The sequence below is a fragment of the Apus apus genome, chromosome 1 (assembly GCF_020740795.1).
Source record: "Apus apus isolate bApuApu2 chromosome 1, bApuApu2.pri.cur, whole genome shotgun sequence".
In the NCBI taxonomy this organism is placed as follows: Eukaryota; Metazoa; Chordata; class Aves; order Apodiformes; family Apodidae; genus Apus; species Apus apus.
In genome coordinates, this window is record NC_067282.1 from 90,493,133 (window position 1) to 90,509,926 (window position 16,794).

Genomic DNA, 16,794 nt, shown 5'->3' on the forward strand with positions numbered 1-16,794 from the left:
AGAAGAGCAACAAAGTTGGTGAAGAGTCTAGAGCACAAGTCTTCTTAGGAGCAGCTGTGGGATCTGGGGATGTTTAGCCTGGGGAAAAGAAGGCTGAGGGGAGACGTTACTGCTCTCCACAACTGCTTGAAAAAAAGTAGTAGCGAGGTGGTTGGTCTCTTCTCCCAGTGAAGAAGCAATAGGACAAAAGGTAGATGGCCTCAAGTTGTGCCAGGAAAAAATTCTTGACTGAAAGGGTAATAAAACACTGGAAAAGACTGCCCCAGGAAATGGCTGAGTCACCATCCCTGGAGGTATTTAAAAGATGTGTAGATATGGTCCTCAGGAACATGGTCTAGTGGTAGATTGGCAATGCTAGGCTATCAATTAAAGTTGGAGATCTTAGAGGTCTTTTCCAACTGAAATTATTCTATGATTTTATAAACACTCAACATATCTGTATATAGTAAATATTAAATCTCATGGAAGAGAATTATGGGATCTCCTAAGTATCATGATAGTTAACTATACGTAACATACTATTCTGATGAAAATGTGTGCAAGCTAATGTAATTAATCAGGAAACTGGAGAGAGATGGAGGCAAGTATATATTTGTTGTCCTTTGACAGGTACTTATCAGGGAAAAAGGGAACTGTCACAAGAAATAAAACTTTATTCTTATTGCTGCAGCATTGTGCTTTCAAGAGCCATTGGATAAAAGGCAGAAATAGGAATCCCCAAAGGCAGGACCAGAAGCCAAAACTCTTACTTCCATGAAAACACAACTCCTGTGGGCTCTGAATCCACAACTTCTGCCAGCTAGGGAAGAGTGAGCCAGTACTGGCTGCTGGCTGGCAGTCAAATTCTATAATAACTCAATATGGTCTTCCATTAACAATCTGAGATCTAGGAAGGAACTTGAGGCTGAAAATTGCTGTCTGGCATCAGTGAGGTGTATAAATGAGAAAGACATTCCTTTAAATTTTCACATGGTTGGCCTCAGCAGCCTCCAACTATAGATTACTTGATTTTGTAATTTCTGTTCCTAGGCCTATAACATGGTCTCTGTTCATTGAATCATTCAAATTTGTGATTAGTTTCTCAGAATTTGTAACCCTTTTAAAAAAACTTTTAAAAAGTTTCCTGGTTTTCTGAAGGGCTCAGCAATGGAACCTTGCACTGACTTTAAGAAAAACTGCAAACTAACTTCTGTACAGGCTTTGCCTTGAATAAATGTATAAATATGTTCATTTATGTGTATATGTTTATACGTATATGCATTACTGTATATTTATGATTTTACTTCCTATGTTTTTTCAATTATTAGTTATTCTTTGCAGTCAGCAGTTCCATCTTTGTATTTCACTTTTTAATCAGACATATGAGCATGTATTTAAGAATAGAGAAGTATTTTATGTATTCAGAAATCTCTCTAGATATGTCAGTTGGCAGTACTTACAGGTGCATGAAGACTTTATAAGATTTTCAGTAATGCTTTGTGGTATTTTCAAAAATTTTATTCTGGTTTCTCTATAGTGTTAAGTTTCTTCTAGTCCTGTGAGAAAAAAAGGTGATTCTCAAAGGAGCTGTGTCCTTTGGCTCTTTATCAGTGTTAGGACAGCATAGTCTAACCTCTGGAGTCATAACAAGCCCCCTGACTAGCCGTCACTGGGAACAGCCAAACTCCATGAGCCAACACTGCAGCCCATAGTTCAGGACCATTTACTCTTTCTCAGCAGGACAGAGACAGAGGTCTTGTCTTTGTACAGTGCAGCTGGTACAAACGTATCCAAATCAGCTGTTGTTCTGAACCGTTACTATTGCAACCTGAAAACACATCTACAGTTTTATATTATATAAACCCTAGAAGAAGATTAAATGGAACATGTTAAAAGAGGATATTCTTTGCAAGTGCTATATATATTTCTATAAATTAGTGGCAGAAGATTTATGCAGATGCCATCTTCAAAAGGCTTTTATTCAGTCATTGCTGTTTCCTTGAAAGGCCAATAGATATATTAAAAATGGCTGCAAATTGTGCTTTATCATAAGTTTTTTCATCTTCATTATAAATAATTACGCAATAGTAAGAAAATAAGAAAAGCATTTAGGGATAGTAAGATGCCCTTTGACTTGTTTTTCTCACTTTGCAATATTGGTTATTTTGGGGTTTTTTGTAACTTCCCATACTGCATGAACTGTAAGAATATTTTTTTATTAACATCCTTGGGTAAGTTTAATCCCTTGTGCGTCTTTTTTTTTTTTTTTTTTTTTTAAATGTATGTCTGTCACCAGTTCTTAAATTCGTACAGTGATAGGCAAAGAGGGAAAATCTAGTACATGGTCTTTTCTCTCATCATCTCTAGTAACAAAGATGGTACTCCTCTATCGATCTCCACTGGTGTCTAAGTCTATGAAAAATAAAAACAGCTCTTATCAATGCTTTCGGTATGTGTATATATATGTATTTGAAATTTTTGTTGTATGTTTTATGATGTATTACGTAGAGAAAATAAGGCTTTTGAACTACAAAGGCAGTGTTTTATTAGAAGGCAGGATAATTAACTGTTTCTTTCAGAGACCGGAAATGACTAAGTACAGAAAAATAGAAATGTCTCCCTGATGCCCACAGTTTTCTCTCAGAATGAGTCCTTTTCTTTAATTTTGCCCTCAATCGAGCAATAAATTGACAATTTTGGGTAAAAATAAATTCTGCATGACACCAACTGTGTAGCTGGAGTAAGTTTTTGTTAGTTTCATGTCTTGTGGCCAAAGAGCAGACTTTCTTGCTGCAGATGCTCTCCTTGTCTCTCACCTCCCATCAACCCTGACCCATGGGCTAGGGAGACTCCATGGGGAAGTCTTGCTAGCTGTGAATGGAGATATTGCCTCCCCTTTCTTCAGAGGTGTGCCTGGACCCTGGCCATGCATCAGCTAAGAGAAACCAAAAAGCAGCCTTCTTCATTATTATTGTGTATACCCCACTACAAAAATACATAACATCTATTGGCTTGCCATAACTATTAATAAACTTCCAATCTGAATAGTTCTTATGTGCTCTGAAGCATTTTCCTTAGATTCCTAATCTTTCACATCTGTTTGAAATAAGATTTTACCTGATTACATCTGAGCCTCAAGGTCAGAGTATCATATAAAAGCATACTTGCAACCAAGGCCTCTGCCATCACTACCATTAGCCTTCCTTGCCGCAAGAGTACATTGCTGGCTAATGTTCAACTTGGTGTCCCCCAGGACTCCTGGGAGCCTTTTCTGCAAAGCTTCCTTCCCACCGGGTGACTAGGGTTGTTCCTCACCAGAGGGAGGACTTTGCACTTCCTCTTGTTGAACATCATGAGTTTCCTGTCAGCCCATTTCTCCAGCCTGCCAAGATCCCTCTGGATGGCAGCATGACCTTCTGATGTATCAGACATTCCATGAGATTTGTACCATCAGCAAGGTTGCTGAGGGTATGTACTGCTCCATCATTCAAATTATTGATAGTGTTCAACAGGATTGGACCCAGTATTGACTCCTGAGGTACACCGCTAGTCACTGGCCTCCAACTAGACTTCATAGACTTCAGCACCCTCTGGGCCTGGGCATTCTTCCAGTTTTCAATTCCACTAACTGTCTGCTTAATCCAGACCATATTTCAACAGCTTCTCTATGAGGATTATATGGGAAACAGTGTCAAAAGTCTTACTGAAGTAAACATAGACAATATGCACAGCTCTTCTGTCATCTACTAAGCCAGTCATCAAAGGTGACCAGGTTACCTTGGTTAAGCATGACTTTGCCTTGTGGATCAATGCTGAGTACTTCCGATGTAGTATTCTTTATGTACTAGGAAACAGTTTGCAGGATTAGTTGCTCCATCCCATTCCCAGAGATGGAGGTGAGGCTGACTGGCTTGTAGATCCCTGAACCCTCCTTCCTGTCCCTTCTAAAGACAGAAGTGACGTTTACTTCCCTCCATCCACCATGACATCTCCCAAACTGCATGATCATTCAAAGATTATTGAGAATGTCCTTGCAATGACAGCTCCTTCAACACCCGTGGACACATCCTGTCAGAGCCTATGGACTTATATATGTCCCGTTTTCTGAAGTATTCCCTGACATGCTTCGTGTGCCAGGATTTCCCCATGTCTCTGTGTCCCTAGATTTCCAAAAGCAGTAGTATCTCTGTGATGTCTGGTTTCTAGGTTTCTGTTCACAGGTCTCTTCCAATAAAACCAAGCCAGATTTTTTTCCATCCTCACTTACTTCTCTAGCAACAACCGCATTCTTCAGACCAAGCTGGATTTTGTTTATGTTTGTGGGGTTTTTTTGTCTCAGTACATAATAAGTAAGCCATGTGCTTTTGCAGATATAAACTGACTGTATGTCTTTTTAACTTTAGTCAACAATTCTGTAGGTAATGAACAAGGAATAGACTGTAGATATTCCGTCTTGAGTGTTTCGCAGAACTACTGGTAACCAAAATTAGTCATTAGTGATCATATGTAACTCAGTTGAAGAAAAGCCCTTTCCAGGTACAATGCATTATTTCAAAACAGGGCTGCATTCTAAGGCGGAGTTAACTATAGGGTAGTGTTACTAGTTGGCTTCTGGTGCTTACTCTTAGTTCTAGCAAAAGATATGTGCATCGTTAAAAATTGAATTAGGTATATTTTTTGGGATTTGTAATTATCATCTTGTTTTGTAGTCTCTTTCCATAGAAAAACTAGAAAGGCTGTCAGTAGCTACTTGAGCCAGCTCTAGAAGTCATTACTTGTGGCTTTTAAATTGTCTATTTAAATCTCCGGAAAAAGGCTGTAGAATTATATTAGGTACTGATTTTTCAGGAATGACATTTTGACCTGATTTTCAAACTATGACTTGTGACCACACTGCCTGTCCATGGATGTGTGTACGTACAATTGTACAAACATCCATCCATTTGTGTCTTCTGATAACATTTGAATGCAGTTGACAATTTCACCAAATTTGCCAGAGAGCAGAGGCTTCAAAAATAATACACTCCTGTAAACTTTTAAAAAGTAGGTATCTGAGGATAGAAGTAAAATTATTTGTAGCTCAGTAAGGAAAACATTGTATTAGAAATGTGCATACTTTCAACAATTGGAATAACTTGGGAAAGAATAGTAACTTTATGACCCTTAATCCTTGCACCAGCTTCGATAGCAATAAATTTAAACTAATAAAGGAAGAGAAAAGGACAGAACTTTGAAGACATTTCTAAAGTTAAAGTTTCCATTCCAAGGATCAGAAATTTTAAGACCATAATGGGTATCTCTTATATACAACTTTGTGCATTCCAAGGTTCCTTAGTCTATCTCTGCATCTTTGAGTGGATACATCTAAAATGAAGAACAAAATGCCATAGTCAAAAAGGAAAGCCCTAAGATGTTAGTCACCTTGCAGCCCTGATCATCCCTGGGCAACAAAGAACTGTAGAATTACCCTTGTGAAGTTACCTGCATCGTTGTCTCATAGGCTAAAGGGTATTGTTATTTCAGAATCAGAACCTGAAAATGAAGACTTTTGTTTGACTTTTGTTCAGGTCATAATTCTGAGCCAAAAGTGTAAAGCAAATTCTTCAGCAGGTATTGCTGTATTAGAAAATTCTCTTTATTTATTTATTTGTTTGTTTGTTTATTTCATGAGTTTCTGAAGAGGTTAGAGAAAAGTTGAACTGTTAACTTTGAGATCTCATGCTTTGACAACAGTCATTGGTAGGAGTCATGCTAATCAGAGAAATTAATATCCAAAACTTCAGAAAGATGTCAGTCCTACAAAACCTATTTGCTTTTGTTCTGCAAACCAATTTGCTGAGTAAGAGCCATCTCTCATAAAATCCTGGAGATGGACATTGATGCTGCAGGCTAAAACCCACTGGTTTTGCTCCATTCCCTGCAAAGACTAACAGGTTTTAAATGAAAAGGCATAGAAAGTGCTCACTAAAATTAGTAGAAATTTTTTCATATGAATCAGAGACTAAAAGGCTTACGCTGTTCATAGGGAAAAACAGATAAATTTATATTGTGTTTTATATAATGTAACTCTTACAGTACAGCTGTGAGGGGAATTAACCACCACTGAATACTAGAAAAGCAGTGGAATGCTAGGAAAATCCAATAATAGTCAAAGAACTACTCTGTTTTTACAGAACTTCTGCTTCAAAACAATTTGAATTTTTTTCTTGTTTTTTTTTTTGTTTATTTTTTGGTTTTTTTTTATCTTTATGAATGCAATGAGAAAAAATGTAAATAATCACAGAGGTTCAATGTTGAAGTGCTAGGCCATACTTCATAATTATGATACTCTTATTAACCTAGAATATTTGTTATAATAAGTTGTTAACATTATGTTGCTTTATAATTAAAAATACCCTAAGTGCCAATTAAAATTTTTAATTGCTAGATATATTATCTAAAAATATTTAAAAGCTATGTTACTGAAATAACTGTGGAAGCTTAATATGTCAAAGATTTTTTTTTTATTTTTTTTTGCTACGAATATAAGGACCAAATTATTTGTCTTAATAAAAAGGTGGTTGTGAATTTTGAGCGGCTTCAACAGTTATAACTTCTTTAAAATGGATGTCATTGAAAACACCACAGTAGAAATATGCATGAGGATGGGGTAAAGTCCGTAATAAGTCTTATTTTATTTATTTATCTGTCTTTTCCACTTAACAGTTACCGAGACTCAGGTGAATATTTGTGTAAGAACAGGGATATTTGTGTTATAAAGGAGTAGAGCTTAGGGTAAACTTAATTCATCCACATCTATTATTCCCTTCTATTCACAAAACATATTCATGAAAATACGAAAATATTCACAGAACAACAGCTCCATGATTTAAGCTGAATTGAGATGTTTTGCAAAAAAACTCCAAAAGATTCAAATCCTCAAACCTAAAAATCCTTTTATTTTGGGTAGCGCTTGAATTCTGCATATCTTCATCATATGTTTGTGGAAACAGATACTTATTTGGGCAACACTTGTCTTTCTCTTCAGAATACAAGCTCTCTAGACTAAGTGACATGCCCAAATTTAGTTGTGCTAAGCTGTCAGAAGTCATCCTGTGGACTGATTTTAACCTTCAATCAATTATTTTAAGGCTTAAATAATTTTAATGGACAGATACAGTACAATTTACATGAAAAATTGGCAGCTTAACAGTTTTCACCTATTTTCATTATGATTTCTTAAAATTCATTTTTAAAAGTAAGTAAATTAAAATATAACCAAGGTTATTGTTCACACTACACAAGATTTTCTGCATTTCAGTTTCTTTTGTACTCTCTTTTGAAACAGAAGCCTAACACTGATATAGTCACTATCCAAACAATTACTGTGTCACTGTAGGTGAAAAAAATAATCCAATCAAGGATATTATAACGTCTAAACATACACTGTAGTACATAAACTTGACTGTATGATCTGCCAAAAGTTAACTTAGTAGAAAAATATATATGTGAACTTCATACATTGCACTGGATTGCATCCAAGACATACTGTGTGACTTGAATGGCTAAGAAGTTGCATGTTTTGAAAACCAACTTTGTTTTGTTCCCACTCAAGTATTAAATTTCTAATTACCCAGCTGCCTGTGCTAATTGCATTGGTCATTCATATTTCAAGTGGTCCATATTATTGATGCCAGTTTTCACAGTGGTCCTTTCTGGACCCCTATGATATGTCATGAACAAGATAAAATTATTAGAAAGAAGAAACAGCTAAACAAATTCATCTCTTCTTGATCCTCATGCATGATCTGAACCTTCTTTTTATATAATTAATTGCTTCTTTGAATTTTTATTTTCTTTCAGCCTATGGGCTGGTGTTTGTTACTTCAAATATTTGCCATATCTGATGGAAGTTTCATTATACTTTCCTGAGTTCCAAGTTGCTTCACCATGAAGGACACATTAAATATTGTATTTAGGTTGGACTTGGCTGAATAGCTTTGTATCTTGAGAGGAAACAAGACAAGTTGGTTGTAAGCTTTAGGTTAAGTGCTTGAATAAATTGCTTTAAAGCTAGACCAAAGAGTTTACCACTTTGCCTGCTGCTATTAAGAAGTATCTTTTCTCTGGTTTGAATACTGCGTTATCCAGATTTGTCAAGAGAACTTCAATGATTACCACTTCATTCACATTTCAATCATAATTTGATGTTGTTATTAGAGAAACGTCTTTGAAGTGATTGCCTTTGGCACAATGTAAATATTGAATTAATGATTTTTTTCTCTTTTTTTTCTTTCCCACTGTCACTTTTTTCTTTTTGATTTGTCATATATTATCAAATTTTTAACTTTTTTTCTCAAATTTCCTTCTTTTCCACACTCTTGATTTTCTGTAACAATTCTTATCCACACAGATAGATGCTGTGAAGCTACTAGACGTGAAAATGGAGGCCAGTCCCTGCAGCTGAATGCTGCTGGTTTCTCTTTCGTTGTAGTCATAAGTTTCTGGTGCATGTTTTGATGCTGTTGATAAGGCAAACAGTATGTTTTCTTCCTTTCCCTCTTAATTATCTATTTACAGGAAAATAAACACAGATTTATATAATCAATTGTAACTTTCTATAGCTCTTCTAGAGTTTCCATTCCTAGTTAAGATCCTAAGTAGTGTAATTATTTCAGTCTATGCATACAAAATTCTTCACCTGTCTTTATGGAGTCCTTGTAAGTTCTGTGACAAATTGAACAGATGATGCTTGGCTCTTCTGTCTGGCAGAACTTGGAGAATGTGATTTCCCAAATTTGATAAATGGGATTTGATTCTATTTTCTCAACTCTATTTTGGTTATAAGAAATCTATGCATAGACCTTACCATTGTGACTCATATGGCTTTCCAGGTACACCATGAATTGGTCTTTCATGAAAACATTTTGATTCTGTATTAAACGTTTTCACACAGTTGTGCTTATAGTAGCTCCTACCATGATGTGCTTAAAATTTTATGTTTAATATAGACATATTTTGTACTTTTTACTGGATTTTCACAAACATTTCTTCTCTAATTAAAAATTTTTGAATTGCTTTAGTTTATGGTATTTAATTGTATATACATTTCTGTAGCCATGCCTCAGCACGTAAAATAAGTCCCTGCTCTCCAAACTCACTTCTTGTAATTGTAGCACTGCCACATTCCATTTCATGGCATTTGTTGGACTTGATGCTTGAGTGGGGGCTCCAGGGGCTAAATTTTGACCTTTAGTAAAGAATGGGAAAAAAAGTTTTCTCTATTCTACATAGTAAAAGAATGGCTTACAAACTCAGCAACTAGAGCAATGTACACAAAACCACAGAAAAAAGTTAATTTAGTAAGAGTCCACATAGACATTCTAGTACATATATTTGATTTTAGGATTTACGTAGATTACTAAGTTTATGGTTCATTCCTCTGTTGCATACAGAATAACACAAGAAAGCAATGCACTTTAGAGCTAATACAGAATTAAATATTTAAGGTAGTTCTCTTCAAATTATCAGTAAACATAAGAAAGATAATAAACTAAGATAATATGTTGGTTTTTTTTCTCTTATATTGATTTCTTTTAGCGTTTAATTCCATTATCTTCAAACTTTGAAACTACTTGGTCAAATTTAAGTTTTATGTATCTTCACACATGTAAGGGATATTCTTCTGTATTAGAAATAGTGATTATGGTGAGTTTGGCCAATTGCAATAGATTCTTGGAAGTCTTGCTTTCAAACTTCATTAATAAAACATTTTCTCATCTAAGCCAAATATTTATTTTAGAAAACTGTCCCATGTCACAAGTAAGATGTGTTCAGAATTCATGTTTGTATATCAGAAGACTTAATTTATTGAGAGAAATTTTATTTTTAGAAAATTACATATTTAGTATAATGAAATAGCTGGAATTCAAGCAAATACAATTCTAAAAATGTTGGCTTCATTGTGATCTTTAGAAAATCTCTCACTGTGTTAAGTGGAGCCACTCTTTGATCCACAGCCCTCTGTTTAACCCACTTTAACCTATGGCCATGACATTAATTTTAAATGAATTACATTGACATGTGCCTGGCACAGTATGGTGAAGAAATAGAATTTCTATTCTAATTTTTTAGGAGTTGAAAATTTGGGTTCACAGTCAAGTCAGTTGGGTGAAACAAACAATATGAATGTATGCACTGACTTTGCTATTTAGTTTTATAAGTGTTACTATTATAACAAAACCTATTCATTTGTTCCATGTTTAAATGTTTATTTAACTTACAGACAATAATTAATGAAAGATAGGGATCGTAACATTATGCTGTCCTTTTTAATTAATTAATTCTTTTAACTGTGATACAGAGAATTTAGAATTGCTAGCTACACAGAACAGTTAAAAAACTTTCAGAGGTACGAATACATTTTCAATTGAGTATAACTCTGACAAGTGCTATTGCTTATGCTAGGGGTTTTTTTAGGAGAAGAATCACCTTGGGCAGGAACTTTTGCAAGAGGCTTTATTTTTTTCTAACCATTTCTAAAATCCAGACAGTGAAAACATTTGCAGCTTGCTTTTTTTTAATTGTCCTTTTTTTCCTGTGATAACAAAACAAACAAACTGCAAGTACGTCTCTACTCTATGGTCAGAAAACTGACATTTGCCAAATATGTAGTAAGTAGATGCTGCTTGTATTCCCAAGGGGAAAAAAAAAGCTACTCTGCCCAAGTCTGGCCTCATTACAAGCTTCTGAAAATCTCAGTTCACAAGTGGTCAACAGCTAATGGTTTGATCTCCCCTGTGTGTGCTTTAGCACAAGCAAATAACGATCTGCTCCCAAGACCTTTTTCTCAGTTTTCAGGAGCACAGTGATGCACAGACATGGGGCCTTCTTGATGGACATGAGGAGCAGTAAATTCTTTCGACAGGTTGTTCTCTGCAGTCACATCCCTTCTGCATTCTGATCACATTGTAAGACAGGGAATGGATGCATATACGGAAACAGAATTTTCTCTCATGGACACAAGAGAGATGGAGTGCTTTTCTGAATAAAAAAGAAAACCAAAATGAAGGTAGATTCATCAATAATGAGCAGCTGCCACTGGACTAAAAGGTCTTGAGTAAAACTTAGATGGTCTCATGGAATTAAACATAAAACAGGATCTCATTAAGTTTACACTGAAAGTTAATTATGTTATTTCCTTATTTTGCAACATTTTCCTAATTTCCTAAAATTTGAAACGTTAAAGTTGTTCTACTAAACATTTTCTTACATTTTTTACCTGTCAAATACTTGTCTCTGTTCTTACTTCTTTATTAAAGCAAGACAGAAGACTACTACAGGTGTATATAAAAGTAGAAAAAATGAAAAATTTCTGAATATTTTTCCTATTCTGGTTAGACATTTAAAGTACTCCTCACCAGTGATAAATTTATTATCTTAGCAAGTCATTCTAACATTGCAAATAGCTATGTAAGAAGACAAGATAGGAATTAGGGCACAGAGAGTGGTTCACTGTGAACTCTCCAAACGTATTGTGAAAGAGCTAATGAAAAGCCTTGAGAAATTTTAGAAGCTAAATATACAATATAAATAACAAGTTGGCTTTTATCCTTAAGTGTCACAGTTCCAGTGGGATAGGGACAAATTCAGATCACTTATTTTTTCCAACTGCTAGTATCTTCAGCTGGAAACCACGTAAGTTTCTGCTGTTAAATGAGAAATAAATTTTTATGTCTGCTCCAATTTACTCATTTTGAGATTATCAGGTACTTTGTAAATGCTCCTTTCCTTCCTATTAAAGTCCAAAGAGGATAAGTTAAACCAGTATCATTGGGATTCTGTGACAGCAGAGCCAGGCAGTTCTGGGCAGCATCCCAAAACCTCTGTAATGAGAAAGAAAAAGAGGAAGAGAGTAATGTCCTTGGGTTGTCATGTATTTCCTGACATTAATAACTAATACAGTTTTGGTTTTATTTCTCTTTTAGAATGTTTCATAATTCTATCTTTAAAAACAATGAGAGCAAGATTATTTTACAATATTTTATACAATCTGTGAGAAGATACAGATGGCATTAACATCTTGTCTTCCTAACAGATGAGAATGAGGAAAAAGGGAAAAGAGACATTTGCAAATGAAATTATAATTAGTAGGTATAGACTGAGCAGCTTTAAAATTGTAGTTTAAAGTATATTAAAAATGATATGTCTTCACAAAGGGAATTTAATATTCTGCTGTCATTAATACTTAAATGTTAGATAAGGGAATTTGTTCTTGTAAATGTATTGATTGTAAAAGGGATTTTAGGTCTTATGACTGACAGTGTAAAATGTTACTATTTTTTCAACATTATCAGATCTTTTGAAATGCTACTATTCAACTGTCTGTAAGACTGAATCCCTAAAATATTCTGTGCTGAACTTACATCTTAAGTACAAATTGGTGGCATAGAAACTTAAAAAGGGTAATGATTATTCTGTGATTCTTGCTACTGTAGTCCCATTACATTATATGATAATAATAGTTCTGTATATTTATTTTACAAGTTTAACATTTTTGTAGGGGCAGTTTATTTGCTTATAATTTTAATCATAATACATGTTAAATGAGCTATATTACAAACAAAGAAAATCTTACTGAGTGGGTTTCCAGCAGAAATACATTTGAAAATAAATGCAATGTATTAAAAAGTACTTCTGTGAAAAATATTGCAAGTACTGCAGTTTCTGTAAGTTTCTTTTTCTAAAACGAGTATGAAAGTCAAGAAAAAAAAATGTGGATTTAAAGTTGTTACTTTTAATTTTTGAAACATTAACTTTTTTTTTTTCATTCATGTTTCACTACTATTTTGCTTCACTGATTTCTTTCATGCATGCAGCATTTGCTGTCATCTCTGTTTTCTCCCTGAAAAATCTGTGCATAGGGTAAATGTGATGTCGCTTAGCATCTTTTCAAACACAGTGTCAAGAAATGTATGTAACTTTGTGTGTCTTTCATCTACTGTTCACAGTTCATTTTAGTTTATGCGGCTTCTGTCTTCATTTTTGTAATAAAGAAAACTGACTTTAAGCATTTCTGTCTGTATTTCTTTATTACTGATAAATGCTGGTTTTCTTGTATCATCTAGATTGTGTATTTTTTAACTGAAGAGATTTTTTGATGTTGTATTAATATTTGTGTTTCAACAGTAAACCTCAGTGTTTTATCCAATAGTGACTGTTAAACAAACAAAAAAACCCCAACAAAACAACAATAAGAGCACTGGAACAGGCTGCCCAGAGAGGTTGTGGAGTCTCCTTAGCTGGAGACATTCAAAACCCATCTGGACACGTTCCTGTGTGATGTGCTCTAGGTGCGCCTGCTCTGGCAGGGGGGTTGGACTAGATGATCTTTCGAGGTCCCTTCCAGCCCCTGGGATTCTGTGATTCTAAATAAATAAATAAATAAATAAATAACCCCACAAAAACCTAAATAAAACCATGAAAAAAAAAGAGTCATTAAAATTATAATTCCTCAGTTTGTAGTTCAGTTTGTACTAGGTGGCTGCCATGCTACTCCACTAAGGAAACAAGAATGTGAAACGTCGGTATAAATAAGCTGACTGAGCACCTGATCCATACTGATCTAATCTGCCTGCTTGAAACAATATTTTATCATTCCAAATACAATCTCGGCATAGTTCAACTTTTTTTCAGGTCTCCTGACTACCATACTCTGGTTACAGCTGTCATCCAGTATAAAGATACAAGAATCTCTCAGGTCTCTGTAGTCTGTGCAAAGTGTGATTTTGAATTCTTCTAAGTAACACCATTAAACTAATTTGTCCTTTGATGTAACAGCACTACTGAAACCACACATAAGTGTATATTTTCAGTACCCATGTCCATCTTATTTAATTTGCACAGGTTCAGTAAATCAGCTGTCACTTTAAGTGGAGGAAACTGCAACAGAAACTTACTCCTTTCCCCAAAGCCTTCTAAATCCTGAGTGCGGAACTGATGCTAACAAACAAAGCTGCTGTCATTGCACAACCTCTCCCCCCTCAATGCACAGGAGGGCTGGCATGTCTCTGCTCACTTTTCTCTGGGACTTGGGCAATGGTAAAGGAGTACACTTTACTAAAGTGACTGAGTAAATGCATGAAAGATGGGGCTGTAGATACCTGGTAACTCTTTAGGCACATTAGTAGTTCTTCTGAAGGCTGCTTAGGGATAGTTTGATGATGCCAGGAATAATTTTTTTAAACTTTGCTTAATAATAAACTCCAAAGAGTAATTTCACAACCCAGCATACTTTTTCTAGGTAAGATAGCTTTCTTTTCCTTCTTATCCCTTAGTGAACAAGATATCATTGATAGAAACATTGAAGCTGCTATTTATATTACAAAATTGGTTTATTTAGCTGTTTCATTTATGTCTTGTTTATGACAACTTAATATGAAAAATGCTGTAAGGGGCCTTTAGAGTAAATGAGAAATAAAGTCCTACTTATTCAGTACCCAGAAAGAGTCATAATAAAATAAATTTTCCTCTAAAATTTAGAGGGAGAAAGGAATTTCAGAAAACTTGTTGGCAAGAGGGTCTTTGCCATAATAAAGAAGAGCTCCCTCACTCAGATAAGAATCAGAAAAGCATAACATTTCTGATAGTTACCATTTTAGACATGCTCATTTCAGTAGATCACACCTCTATAATTGATAATCCTAGTGGCACCACAGACTTCCTTGGTTGCGAATGCACAAGGTATATAGCTTAGGTATATAGCTTCTTCTTTATGCCTCCTTTTGTTGCCAGTGAAACCATTAAAATTCCGCTGCAGTTGAGCTCAGATTTCAATAGAAATCTTAGGCAATGAAAATTATTCATTCATGGGAAGAAAGTTAGAAGAAACCTTCTCTTTAGTTAGTTAAATCGGGATCAATAATACTGTCTCCTTATTTTTCAAAGCTATGTGTGCAGAATACCTGTCAGGACATATTAGTCATGCAGTACTGAGCAAATATCCTCATGTGCTTGTACACTGCCCCTCTGCAGTATCTGTCATTGCAGAAACTTACAGGAAAAATTACTGAGGAAAAAAAACATTAAAATTAATGTTGATTATAGCCTTGGTAGCATCTTTTTGTATTAAGGAACAGGATACAAAAGAATATTACTTCTTGTCTCTTTTACATCACATGTTCCTCCAGTAAATCATATGTCGTACAAAATCTTTTTGTTGTTGTTGTTGATTCTGCAACTGTATTTATTTGTTTTTTTCATTTGAAGGTAGACATGTAGCTGTTGGATGCTCACCTAGCTCAAAAGCCAAGTTTTATTGGTTTAAATTGCTAAAAGCCGCTCAAGCAGCTCTAGCTGTGACAACCAAATTATTTGATCTTGTTTGGGTAGTGGGGAGGGATCATTGGCTGTTTACTTCTTTTTGTCTCAGTAAGGAACAGGAGTGTTTGGTAATGGGAAGCTCTTGTACAAAGCTAAGAAATGTTCCCTTTTCTAATTCATATAGTCTCATATAGTCTTCCAGCATCATGCATTCTGGGTACCTGTAATTTGCAAGATTTGATAGGTGTCACATAGTCCTTGCATCCTGATCACCCACAGCAAAGCAGCTGGGGCTCACAGGAGCTCTGTTTAAACCCCTCTTGGACATTTTCTGTCAGAAAATGAAAGAGAAAGATACTTTTACAGGCAGTGACGAAACTTATGAAAGACCTACAAATTAGGTATATCCATTTTCAGTACAAGAAAATGTAATATATCAGACAATTATTTTTATGAGAGGAATTGCTCTTTTAGCTGCTGTCAGTTGTGGAGTTATTTCCACTTATGTAAAAATTTGAATGTACTTATACCCCCAAATAAAAAAAATAATTAAAAAATAAAATTAAAATTAAAAATAAGCATTTGGAAGTGTCTAGAAAAAAAATGAGTAATTGCACTGATTAAAATTAAGAACTATCCTTTGATTACTCACAATACCCTTGCCTCCAACACTCTCCTCATAGTATTTATATATATTTTCATGTATATTACCTCTCTGGAATTCTATAATATTTCCAGCAAATCCTTTTGGTTTTGCAGTTGTTGGTTTTCTCATTATGTGCTTGTTGTTTGGATGTGTATCTTCTTTTTTTTTTCTTTTTCTTTTTTTTTTTTTTCTTTGCAGATCTTTAGTTTGGCAATGCTTGTTCTAGCAATGGTTTTTGCCTTCCACTGTTATAGTATTAACTGGCAGAAAAACCTTGTAAAGCTGTTTAACTTTTTGTTACTACATTATGATTGTTTCGATGCTCATCAATGGTTACTAATTTTTAAGAGCTTTCTTTTTTTATCTTTTTAGAGGTTTTTAATAAGTACATTGCCCTTGATTGTAAGAAGAGTTCCACATCAGATACAAAATTGAAGACAATAGTCACAGGCAGTGCAGAAATAACCATCACGATTGGACAGCCTTTTTAAGAGTCAATACAACAGAGCAGCTCAAGAAGATTATAAATAAGAGTATACTTTTCTTCTGCCAGTACCCAGTACAGTATTTCCAAATTCATCCCCTAGGCTATGAATTTCAACTAGTTTAGTTGAGAGCAGTTCCTATATTAGCTTCAGACTGACATGAAAAAAGGGCAAACTTATGCATAATATCCCTGCATAATCATTAACACCTATTCATATTTCACTGCCAGATATTACCCTATGAGCATAGGACAGTATTTAATATAATTGCTTTTTTTTGGTCTTAAACATGTAAATTACTTATGGGCTAGGCAGAATCATCTATCTTTCATCTTTCCTTTAATCCATGCCTGCTAAGGAGGAAGGGAAGGGAAGAAAGGCACA

The 16,794-nt window shown here is 34.8% G+C and overlaps 1 protein-coding gene across 3 annotated transcripts in view; it reads left to right on the top strand.

Moving 5' to 3' along the window:
• NCAM2 (neural cell adhesion molecule 2) overlaps nucleotides 1-16,794 on the top strand; it is a 274,687-nt gene that overhangs the window by 232,956 nt on the left and 24,937 nt on the right. Inside the window, exon 16 of one of the 3 annotated variants that reach the window (XM_051642891.1) lies at nucleotides 8,372-8,478. The exons of the other annotated variants lie outside the window; for them this stretch is intronic. Coding sequence (XP_051498851.1) covers nucleotides 8,372-8,478 — 107 coding nt within the window. Of the gene's footprint in view, nucleotides 1-8,371; nucleotides 8,479-16,794 lie in introns of those variants that run through there. 3 annotated transcript variants of the gene reach the window in all.